The sequence below is a fragment of the Pristiophorus japonicus genome, chromosome 18, assembly GCF_044704955.1.
Source record: "Pristiophorus japonicus isolate sPriJap1 chromosome 18, sPriJap1.hap1, whole genome shotgun sequence".
Lineage (NCBI taxonomy): Eukaryota > Metazoa > Chordata > Chondrichthyes > Pristiophoridae > Pristiophorus > Pristiophorus japonicus.
This window is the reverse complement of record NC_091994.1, coordinates 115,278,866-115,291,286: the sequence shown is the minus strand read 5'-3', so window position 1 is coordinate 115,291,286 and position 12,421 is coordinate 115,278,866. Positions and strand designations below refer to the sequence as shown.

Below are 12,421 nucleotides of genomic sequence, written 5' to 3'. Positions count from 1 at the left end.
AGATGAAGCAGATAAAGAGCGCGTATGACCGATGTCGGGTTGAGAATACAGCTGAGAATCAGGCTAAATGTAGAAAGTTCAGAGGAGGAGTGAAAAACAAAATAAGAGGGGCAAAGAGAATAGACTGGGTTCCAGTCCCACTCCATGGGACTTGAACGCTGCAGTGCTGAGGGAGAGCTGCACCATTGGTGGTGCCGCCTTTATGAGACGTTAATCTGAGACCCCGTCTGCTCTCAGCTAGAGGTAAAAGATCCCATGGCACTATTTCGAAGAAGAGCAGGGGAGTTATCCCCAGTGTCCTGGGGCCAATATTTATCCCTCAATCAACATAACAAAAACAGTTTATCTGGTCATTATCACACTGCTGTTTTGTGGGAGCTTGCTGTGCGCAAATTGGCTGCTGCTTTTCCCACATTACAACAGTGACTACACTCCAAAAGTACTTCATTGGCTTTGAGACGTCCGGTAGTCGTGACCGCAGCTATATAACTAAGTCTTTCTAACATAAAATGTAATCCAAAAGTCTTCTATAGGCATATAAATAGTAAACGTGTAGTAAGAGGAGGCGTGGGGCCAATTAGGGACAAAAAGCAGACCTACTCGTGGAGGCTGAGTTACTAAATGAGTACTTTGCATCTGTATTCACCAAGAAAGAAGATGCTGCCAAACACATTGTGAAGGAGGAGATACTGGATGAGTTAAAAATTGATCAAGAGGAGGTACTAGACAGGCTGGCTGTAGTTACAATAGATCATTCACCAGGACCAGCTAGGATGCACCCTAGTCTGAGGGAAGTGAAGGAAGAGACCGTAGAGCCTATTGGTCATAATCTTCCAATCTTCTATAGATACGGGGCTGGTGCCAGAGCACTGGAGAATTGCAAATATTACCCCCTTGTTCAAAAAAGGTGTAAAGATAAACCCAACGTGGTGTATATGGATTTCCAAAAGGCATTCAACAAAGTACCACATAATAGGCTTGCCAGCAATAGGGACAGTGGCAGCATGGATACGGAATAGGCTCAGTGAAAGGAAACAGAGAGTAGGGGTGAACGGTTGTTTCTCGGACTGGAGGAAGGTATACAGTGGTGTTCCCCAGGGGTCAGTACTGGGATCACTGCTTTTCTTGATATATATTAATGATTTGGACGTGGGTGTACAGGGCACAATTTCAAAATTTGCAGATGACAAAACTTGGAAGTGTAGTGAACAGTGAGGAGGATAGTGATAGACTTCAGAAAGACATAGAAAGGCTGGTGGAATGGGCGGGCTCGTGGCAGATGAAATTTAACACAGAAAAGTGCGAAGTGATACATTTTGGCAGAACGAGGCAATATAAACTAAATGGTACAATCCTAAAGGGGGTGATGAACAGAGAGACCTGGGGGTATATGTGCACCAATCAGTGAAAATGGCAGGGCAGTTGAGAAAGCAGTTAAAAAAGCTTACGGAATTCTGGGCTTCATGAATAGAAGGATAGAGTACAAAGTGTGGAAATTATAATGGCTGTATAAAACGCTGGTCTGGCCTCAACTGGAGTATTGTGTCCAATACTGGGCACTGCACTTTAGGAAGGATGTGAAGGCCATAGAGAGGGAGCAGAAAAGATTTACAAGAATGGTTCCAGGGATGAGGGACTTCAGTGACGTGGAGAGACTGGAGAAGCTGGGGTTGTTCTCAGAGCAGAGAAGGTTGAGAGGAGATTTGATAGAGGTGTTCAAAATCATGAGGGGTCTGGTCAGAGTAATAGAAGAAAGAGAGAAACTGTTCCCATTGGTGGAAGGGTCGAGAACCACAGGACACAGGTTTAAGGCGATTGGCAGAAGAACCAAAGGCGACATGAGGAAAAACGTTTTTACGCAGCGAGTGGTTAGGATCTGGAATGCGCTGCCTGAGAGGGTGGTGGAGGCAGACTCAATCGTGGCTTTCAAAAGGGAATTGGATAAGTACCTGAAGGAAAAGAATTTGCAGGGCTACGGGGGAGGGGGACTGGCTGAGGTGCTGTTGCAGAGAGCCGGCACGGGCTCGACGGGCCGAATGGCCGGCTTCCGTGTTGTACCCGTTCTATGATTCTGTGAGATTCAAATGTAGGCCATGTTCTATGGCAGTTGGAGCTGGATTGACTGGGGGCGGAGAGAGGGGAACTCTGATCCTCATTCAGGATTCTAAAATTCTGAGGGGATGTTGTAGCAGAATCGGTGAGTCTTGAGATTCTCAATAATGGGGGAGAATCTGAACCGGTTAATCGGGGATTGACATGACTTTCTGGGATGAATGGGACTGAAGACGGGAGTAAGCCCAACCTATCAACATAGAGTAAAGGATTGAAGCAAACTTTGTTGAAAACAGCTGAACATTTTAAAGAGGTATTTTTCTTTACCTGAGGCAGTCGGGAAGACCGAAAGAAAGAGCCAGAGTTAAAGCTGGAAGAGAAGGACAGCCCTGACAGCTGAGGTTGAGGAGCTGAATTTCCTGATTAAAATTGCAGGGGAAAGAAAAGAACTGGGAAGACATAATATGATGGATGTTAACAATCAGCTGTCAAGAGCTGCAGCAGTAGCTTGGTTCAGTTTTAGGGATGGGCATCATTATCATGCCTGTGGCAAGCTGTGCACCTGGAACAGATGTCCTGATACAGCTCACTGGCTCCAAGTCGGCACATTATTGAGCAGGAAAAGGGGTAGATCGGGGGGGTAGGAGAGCCAGGGAAGCAGCGGCCCACATTGTGGACCTCCGGTTTTACTAAGTCCGTGGTAGATGCTGCGCCCTGTAAGCTGTTAGAATGGCATCAGAGGACCCAATTTGCACGAATGCATGAGTTTCCTGCTTTGGTTGTCCTCCAAAACACCAGATGGCATATGGCAGCAATGGGAAATGAGGCAGTAATCCACTGCTATCATTTTAACTATGCTACTGCCCAGTTTCTGCTGGCTGGAGGGAGTTAAAAGCAATTATATCTCTCATTCCTCCTCTCCTACCCCCACCCCAAAAATATCAGATGGGATTGTTGCCACATTAATGCATCACTCTATGAATCTACCCAGTAGGCAAGTTGGAAATGGTGGGCCCCAGGCTATCTTTTTTTGAATAGGGCCTATCTCTAACAATGGGTAGGAAGGACAGAAAAGGGGCAGTCAGGCACAGCTTACTACCAGCACCAGACAGAAAATATGGAAGTGACTATTGTATAGAAAAATCGGTGGAATTGCCAATGTCTCATAAAAGCAGCTGTGTAATTGCAAGGTTAGTAATAGCTAGAGGCCGCCAAAATGCACAGGCATGCAACTTTGTGCCCAGTTGGGATGAGCGTTTGAGTTTTTGGGTATTCATGACCATTCGTGACACTTCTATGGAGACAAATGTTCTCCAACATCAAGAGATACTTGGACTGACCAGAAGAGGCATAGTTTGATATCAGTCATAGGTCCACCCGTCCTTGTTCTCCTTTATTGTTGAGCATTCTTCAGATATTTTATGCACGTGAGGAGTACTATATAGGTACAAGACAGCCCAAGATGTTTGCAAGCACGCAATTTAAAAACCATTTCAGACATAATCTTCTACATGCTTGTTGGTGTTTTTTGTACTTCACACAAGCTTAACATTCTACCCTGGTAGAAATTGTAGGACATAACTCATTTATTTACTTATTTTTAAATGCATATTTTCTCTTTTATGTTTGCTTATACTTTCCTCTTCTACTGTGAATATATCATTGTAATGCTGCGAATGTCTTGCCCATAGGGAGATGGAACCGGTGTGTGTAGCATTTACAGAGGGCCATTTGCCGATGAAAACTTCAAACTCAGGCACAATGCCCCAGGTCTATTGTCCATGGTAAGGGAGCCTCATGTTATTTATTTAACATTTCTGTAACATTCACTCCACTTTAAAGTTTGTATTTGTTAAGGACGGAAACTCCAAAACTGTATTGAAACTTTCCATTTAAGCACTGTATTAACCAGGGTTTTTTTTTGCATCTCTAACAGGCAAACAGTGGCCCAAATACAAATGGTTGTCAGTTCTTTATTACATGCTCTAAATGTGATTGGCTTGATGGGAAGCATGTTGTTTTCGGTAAGGAAAAGATTTCAGTCAAAACCGTTGTTGTCCATTGACCTGGGTTTGTGTCTAAAGATTTAGAGCCAAATTTCCACCTTTCTTGTCCAGATTTTACAAATAAAACCAGGCAACTCTGACTCAGAACATAACATAAGAATTAGGAGCAGGAGTAGGCCATACAGCCCTTCGAGCATGCTCCGCCATTCAATAAATCGTGGCTGACCTAGCTCATCTGCACCTTCCTGCATTATCCCCATATCCCTTGATTTCCTTAGTATCCACAAATCTATTGATGTCTGTCTTGAATATATTCAATGATTGAGCATCCACAGTCCTTTGAGGTAGAGAATTCAAAAGATTACAACCCTCTCAGTGCAGAAGTTTCTCCTCTTCTGAGTGCAATTGGCCGACCCCTTATCCTGAGATTGTGACCCCTAGTTCTAGACTCCCCAGCCCGGAGAAACATCTTCCCAGCCTTTACCCTTAAGAATTTTATAAATTTCAGTAAGATCACCTCCCATTCTTCTAACCTCTAGGAAATATCGGCCTAGTCTACTCAGTCTCTCCTCATAGGACAATCCCCCCATCCCAGGAATCAGTCTAGTGAACCTTTGTTATACTCCCTCTAAGTCAAGTATATCCTTCGTTGGGTAAGGAGACCAAAGCTGTACACAGTACTCCAGGTGTGGTCTCACTAATTGCAGTAAGACTTCTTTGCTCTTAGCCTTTGTAATAAAGGCTAACATACCATTTGCATTCTTAATTGCTTGCTGTACTTGCATGTTAGCTTTCTCTGATTTGTGCACAAGGACATGCAGGTCCTTCAGAACACCAATATTTCCCAATCTCTCACTATTTAAAAAATATTCTGCTTTTCTATTTTTCCTACAAAATTGGATAACTTCTCATTTCTCCGCAGTGTATTCTGTCACCTCTTGCCCACTCACTTAACCTGTCGATATACCATTGCAGCCTCTGCGTCATCCTCACAGCTTACTTTCCCACCTGCCTTTGTATCGTCAGTAACCTTGGATACGTTACACTCGGTCCCCTCATCTTAGTCATTCATATAGTTTGTAAATAGCTGAGGCCCAAGCACTGATCCTTGCAGCACCCCACTAGTTACAATCTGCCAACTTGACAATGGTCCGTTTATTCCTACTCTCTCTATTCTGTCTGGTAACCAATCCACAATCCCTGCTAATACATTACCCCAATCCCATGAGCCCTAATTTTGTGTAATAATCTCTTGTGTGGCACCTTATCGAATGCTTTTTGAAAATCCAGGTACACTACATCCACTGGTACCCCTTTATCTACTTTGCTAGTTACAACCTGAACAGATTTGTCAAACATGATTTTCCTTCCATAAATCCGTGTTGGCTCTGCCCAATCATATTATGATTTTCTAAGTGCCCTGTTACCACGTCGCTAATAATAGATTGTCATACCTTCCCTGCTACTGATGTCAGGCTAACTCTTCTCTAGTTGCCTGCTTTCTCTCTTCCTCCTTTCTTGAATTGTGAGGTTTTGTTTGCTACCTTTCAATCCGCGGTGACCATTCTAGAATCTAGAGAATTCTAGGAGGTCAGGATCAATGCATCCACTATCTCTTTAGCCACATCTTTTAAAACCATAGGATGTAGGCCATGAGGTTCAGGGGATTTGTCGGCTTTTAGTCCCATTTATTTCTATTGCTAATTTTACTCATGCTAATTTATTTTTAAGTTCCTCATTCTCACTCGAGCCTGATTCCCTGCTTTTTCTGGAATTTTTTTTGTGTGTTCTCATCATCATCATCATCATAGGCAGTCCCTCGAAATCGAGGAAGACTTGCTTCCACTCTTAGCATGAGTTCTTAGGTGACTGTACAGTCCAATACGAGAACCACAGTCTCTGTCACAGGTGGGACAGACAGTGGTTGAAGGAAAGGGTGGGTGGGGAGCCTGGTTTGCCGCACGCTCCTTCCGCTGCCTGCGCTTGATTTCTGCATGCTCTCGGCGACGAGACTCGAGGTGTTCTGCGCCCTCCTGGATGCTGTTCCTCCACTCAGGGCGGTCTTTGGCCAGGGGCTCGCAGGTGTCAGTGGGGATGTTGCACATTATCAGGGAGGCTTTGAGGATATCCTTGTAACATTTCCGCTGCCCACCTTTGGCTCATTTGCCGTGGATGAGTTCCGAGTAGAGCGCTTGCTTTGGGAGTCTCGTGTCTGACATGCGAACTATATGTGGCCTGCCCAGCGGAGCTGATCAAGTGTGGTCTTTGATCTTACAAAGGCCTTTGACATTGTCAACCGCGAGGGTCTATGGAGCGTCCTCCTCCGTTTCGGATGCCCCCAAAAGTACATCACCATCCTCCGCCTGCTCCAAGACGACATGCAGGCCGTGATCCTGACCAACGGATCCATCACAGACCCAATCCACGTCCGGACCGGGGTCAAGCAGGGCTGAGTCTTCGCCACAACCCTCTTCTCAATCATTCTCACTGCCATGCTCCACCTCACAGTTGACAAGCTGTCCGCTGGAATGGAACTAAACTATGTGTTCTACCGTGAAGGCAAACACAAAGTATTTGTTTAATGTCTCTGCCATTTCCATATTCCCCATTACAATTTCTTCTGTCTCTGCCTGTAAGGGACCCACGTTTACTTTCACTAATCTTTGTTTTTACATACCTACAGAAGTTTTTATGTCTCTCGCTCGTTTATCATATTCTCTTTTCTTTCTCTATCAATGTTTTGATCATCCTTTGCTGGATTCTAAAATCAATCTCCAGGCTTACTGCTCTTTTTGGCAACAGTGTAAACCACTTCCTTTAATCTAATACTATCTTTAACTTCTCTTGTTGGCCACGGTTGGACTACTTGTCCCGTGGGTTTTTTTATTCTTAAGGGAATGTATATTCATTGCAAATTATGAATTATTTCTTTAAATGTTTTCCATTGCATATTTAGCATCATATATTGTAATCTAGTTTCCCAATCTACCTCAGCCAACTCTCCCCTCATACCTACGTAGTTTGCTTTGTTCAGATTTCAGACCCTAGCTTTGGACTTAACTAAATCATACTCAAACTCTGTATAAAATTGTATTGTATTATGATCACTTGCCCAAGGGCTTCTTTACTACAGGGTTATTAATTAATCCTTTCTCATTGCACAATACTAGATCTAAAATAGCCTGTTCCGTAGTTGGTTCCTCGACATACTGATCTAGAAAACCATCTTGAATGTATTCCATGAACTTGTCCTCCGCACTATTACTGCAAATTTGGATTGCCCAGTCTCTATGAAGATTAAACTTCCCCATGATTGCTGTATTACCCTTGTTACATACACCTCTAATTTCCTGATTTATACTGTGCCTGTTACTGCGAGTACTGTTTGGGGACCTGTAAACTACACCCACCAATGTTTTCTGCCCCTTGTTGTTTCTTAGCTCCACCAAAGTTGATTCTACATCTCTCTACCTTCTTTACCCCATCCTTTATCAGGGCCACCCTTCCTCCTTTTCCATTTTGCTTATCTCTACCCAACCTTGGTCACTCTGCAACCACATCTCTGTAATAGCTATTCGATCAAACCTATTTCTTTCTATCAGTGGTATTGATTCATCTATTTTGTTGCGAATGTTTCGCGCTTTCAGATATAGTGTTTTTTGCTTGAACTTTTTAATATTTTCCCCTGATGTCACCTTAGTCACTGATGCACTATTAGCTTTGCTAAGCTCACTGTCCCTTCCTGGCCCACTCTTATTTTTACCCAAATTGCTACTCTTCTACAGCCTTGACATTTCTCTTTACTGCTTTTGAATTTACCCTTTCCTGAATCCTCTCTCTCCACACCCCCTCCCCCCCCTCCCCACATCAATTTAAAGTCCTATCTATTGCCCTAGTTATTCGATTCACCAGTACACTGATCCCAGAGTCCGGTTCACGTGGTGCCTGTCCCAATAGAGCTGCTCCCTCGTCCCTCAGTACTGGTTCCAGTGCTTCATGAACTGAAACCCTGCCTCACACCATTCTTTCAGCCATGCATTTACCCTTCGAATCTGTTTGTCCCTATGTCTGTGTCATCCCTGCTATAATCATTCTTGATGATTAAAGTTAACTGGTCTGTGATAGATTGTGGGAGTGCAAGTTAGTCCCAAATCACTGACCAGTGATAAACCTATTTTGATCAATGCCAAGTACCCCACCAAAGTGGCTATTACTCCCTTGCAAGTGAGTTGAAATGAGGTATCATAGTAATCCTGATTGTGTCATCATCCAATGCCCAGACTTCTAGTCAGGATTATTGGATCAGGAGCGGGAATCCTGGCTAACTTTCCCTTCCCCAATGAGGGGAAGTTGAAATCAAATATAGCACCTCTAATGCCACCAAAACCTGTTCTGTTCCTTCAGTATTATATATTAAAGGTATAGAATCTGTTCTGATGTTCCTTTAGTATTACCTGTATATATTAAGGGTATAAAATCTTTTTCTGGTCCTTCAGTATTATATACTATATATTATATATTAAGGGTATAGAATCTTTTTCTGGTCCTTCAGTATTATATACTATATATTATATATTAAGGGTATAGATGACTGTAGCATCCTGTGGACTACCTGCCGACAATTTTGGAATTTACTTCCAAAACTGCTGTCTTGATGATAAAAGAGGGCAGGAATGGCATGTTTGTTCTTTGTGGAGTCGGTGATTCTCATTTGTGGAAATTAGAATGTTTCCAGAGGTTTCTACAGAAAAATGTATTGGGAAATCAATATTAAAAAAGAAAATGTTAGCATTTCTCCTCTGTACTTGTGCACTTTAACCCTCCTCTTCAGAGCCTTGATGTGATTCTCTGACTGAGGAGATCACCAAACAATCTGCTCCGTGGCCTATGCCAGTGCTATTCTGCAGCTGGCCACAAGGGAGTGCTTCAGTGTTCTGAGTGGAGTAGCTTGCACATGTTTTCCTGTCCATCCTGTGGGAGAGCTTAGTTTTTGCTCCGCTCTCTTTCCCTGTCAGCATAGATGACAAGAATTCACAGTGCAGAAAATCTGTAGTGTAGCCACTTGCTCAGTTACAGACACAGGAACTCCCTGTCTCATCGCACCTCCCTAGTAAGGTTACACTTAAAACATTTAGAATGTCTTTAGTCATCAGAAAGAACTAATAATACCATTTCAAAATCTTACTTTATCCAGGTAAAATAATTGATGGATTGCTTGTAATGAGGAAAATTGAGGTAAGCAACAATCTCCCTTGGTAATATTTATAGCTGATAAGCAAATAATGTTGCTAAGTTAAATATTTGCTATGCAAGCAGTGTTTAGGTATTATCTGCTGCCAAACACTTTTGGTTTGCATCTAATGTGCACATGTATTTCATCTAAAGAAATTATGTGGGGTTTTCAGTGAGGACTGTGGGGGAGGGTGCAGAGTGGTTAAAAGGACCATTCTTCCCTGTTTCCGCTAAATAAAATGTAGCATAATAACTAGAGCATGGAGTATGGACCAAGAAAAGGCCATTCAGTCAATCGCACAGGCTCTTGCCAAAAACCTATGTGTAGTTGCACTCATAAATTTTTCTCCACATTGTCTAATCCCCTGAGGGAAGTAAAGTTTTGAGATGATAAAACTCTGCAAAAGTCCACAGATTGCTCCCTGACCCCTGTGAGCGACTGAACTAAAACTCCATGAAGATATTAACCGAATATTACAACCAACTTTCACCGTAACCAATTGCATTCAAAAATATCATAATTTAGTAGTCTTATTTTGGAGTGCAAGTGTTCCATAGTGTATTTGTTCATCATTTTCTGTACTCAGGATGACTGGCAGGTTGCTCCTGGTCCAAGTTCCTCAACTTTAACCTAGTCGCATACAAAAATTCGGCATAGTCAACTGAACTAAATATTATCCATGGAACCACTGTCACTATTTTACCTCTGACAGTGTGAAAACCGCAGGCTTCAGCAGAAGGAAAGCTGCAGCAACTAGTGCTCACCCACTGACATATCAGCAAGGTCTGCATTTCCTGAGGCAGTTCTTGCATACCCGTCTCAGTCCAGACTAGGCTTCTGTAACTCCTCCAAGCTGATCTGAGGAGCATTTTGTTAACACCTCGCCTCCTCACTGAGTGCCATTTTGGAAATTTATAAATTCATGCTACTCAATGGAACCACATGATGTGAAACTGTGCCCTCTCAGTGTGATTCTAGGCATATAAACCATCCCTCCTCATCTCAGCAGCAGTTGTATAAAATTCCCCTTGCTGAGCATGATGTTATCCATATTCTCCCCCCAACGCCCCGACAAGAAGCCCTCAACTTAGCATCCTTTCAGCTCTTTTTCTTTCGCCCACCACTCCCCATTGAGAATTTCCCCCCAAAATTATTATTCATTCTTGGAGATATCATTAATTGCCCATCCTTAGTTGCCCTGGAGACCAGCCGCCTTGAACCGCTGCAGTCTGTATGGTGAAGATGCTCCCACAGTGCTCTTAGGTAGGGAGTTCTAGGATTTTGACCCAGCAACAATAAAGGAATAGTGAAACATGTCCAAGTCAGGGTGGTGTGTGACTTGGAGGTGATGGTGTTTCCATGCACTTGTTGCCCATGTCTTTCTGTGTGGTGGATTTGGGAGGTGCTGCTGAAGAATCCGTGGCAGGTTGCTGCAGTGCATCCTGTAGATAGTACACGCTGCAGCCACGGTGTACCAGTGCTTAAGGGGGTGGATGAAGTGGCCATAAAACAGTTTACTTTGTCTTGGATGCTGCAGAGCTGCTGGAGTGTTGTTGGAGCTGCACTCATCCAGGCAAGTGAAGAATATTAAATCACACTCCTAACTTGTGCCTTGTAGGTGGTGGAGAGGAGGTCGCCCACTTGTCTGAAATACCTAGCCTCCGATCAGCCTTTCCCCTACTCCCAAGCCCCAACTGGACAACATCATCTCCTTTATTACCAGACCATTCCCTGTGTCCGTGTTGAACATGTTTCCTGGCCACCACCTCTATCGTACTTGGTCCAGTGTCATTACTCTCCTACCCTCTATCTATGCTTTGTCTGAATGCTGCCCTTGGTTTTGACTCCCCATATGCAACCATCTGGAAGATTGACTAGTTTGCGAAGTTTGTGATTATGGGGATAAAGCAGCCTGTTCTATAGGATAACTTTCCTGTTTATTGTATAGTAATTTCTATATCTTCCGCCTGCAGAATGTTCCAGCAGGACCCAGCAACAAGCCTAAACTTCCTGTGGTGATTGCACAGTGTGGAGAAATGTAGAGTAAACCGGCAGAGAGAAAAGTCTGGTTCTTCGCCTCAACACCATTTTGTTAAGAAGTGTAAAGAGACCTGCATACTATTTCTGGTGTTCATGGAAACGGGACAGTCCCTTGCTGGTTTAAAGAATTGCACACGGTTGGTCTGCGCATCTCATGAGCAGGTTTTTTTCTCTGCGATGTTCCGTTAGGAAATTCCTATGCTGTGTGCTATGTCTATCAGCTATTCCAAAACCTTTGTCTCTTTTTTTAAAATCAATTGGTGTCCTGTCTTTTTTTGTAAACCTCATCTCGAGACAAAAAGATGCACTGGTGAACATCTGGATCTCAAATCGCCCAGTGCATATTCCTGGAAACATTTCCAGCCAGACACAAACACAAAGGGACTGCAACAGAAAGGGACCTTCCTGCTTGTAAGTATAATCTTGGTTTAATTTTCCCTTTAATAACCAAGACTTCAAATCATTGATTTTTATTTTTTAAAAAGGAGTCTGCACCTACTATCAAAATGGTGACATTCCAGCGATAGCAAGACAATGTAAGGTGTATTCCATCAGCTCTGGTTACAGCTTCAGTTTATATTTGCTTTTCAGACCTCGGTAGTTTCTTTTGAACCTTATATGGACTTTGTACACAAATAAATATGAAAGGTATAATTGTTGACTGCAATATTATTGAGTGAAGTGACTGGCAATAATTCCCAGTATTCATCATTTCCTGGAATCCTTTGTGAAGTTTTGAAACCCAAATGCTGTATTTCATTTATTTCTGATAGTCACAGCAAATGCATTATAGCTCTTTGATTTCCGATTGAAGTACAGGCACTGGCAGCAAAAGGAAGAGATCTGACCCAAAATAAGTGGACTGAAAAATTCAAAAAATGGACCAATAAATCAATAGTGGGCACTCTCCAAATATAAAAGTACAGAATGAATATATTTCTATAAGGCATCAACAAATGAGTTCTATAGATAAATAGAGTGCCAAAACCTAAGCTGAAACTTAAAAGGGAGAAATATAATGGCCCAGAAATTGCGGTCGGAAGCATCCTGCGGGCTGATGCCTCCGACTACAATAATTTCTACAAAAGCA

The 12,421-nt window shown here is 43.0% G+C and overlaps 1 protein-coding gene across 1 annotated transcript in view; it reads left to right on the top strand.

Moving 5' to 3' along the window:
* Positions 1 to 11,985, top strand: part of ppih (peptidylprolyl isomerase H (cyclophilin H)) — a 30,253-nt gene extending 18,268 nt beyond the window's left edge. The window contains exons 6-9 of the mRNA XM_070861051.1: positions 3,744 to 3,836; positions 3,989 to 4,076; positions 9,253 to 9,293; positions 11,265 to 11,985. Coding sequence (XP_070717152.1) covers positions 3,744 to 3,836; positions 3,989 to 4,076; positions 9,253 to 9,293; positions 11,265 to 11,333 — 291 coding nt within the window. The 3' untranslated portion in view covers positions 11,334 to 11,985. The remainder of the gene's footprint in view (positions 1 to 3,743; positions 3,837 to 3,988; positions 4,077 to 9,252; positions 9,294 to 11,264) is intronic.
* Positions 11,986 to 12,421: the final 436 nt, after the last annotated feature.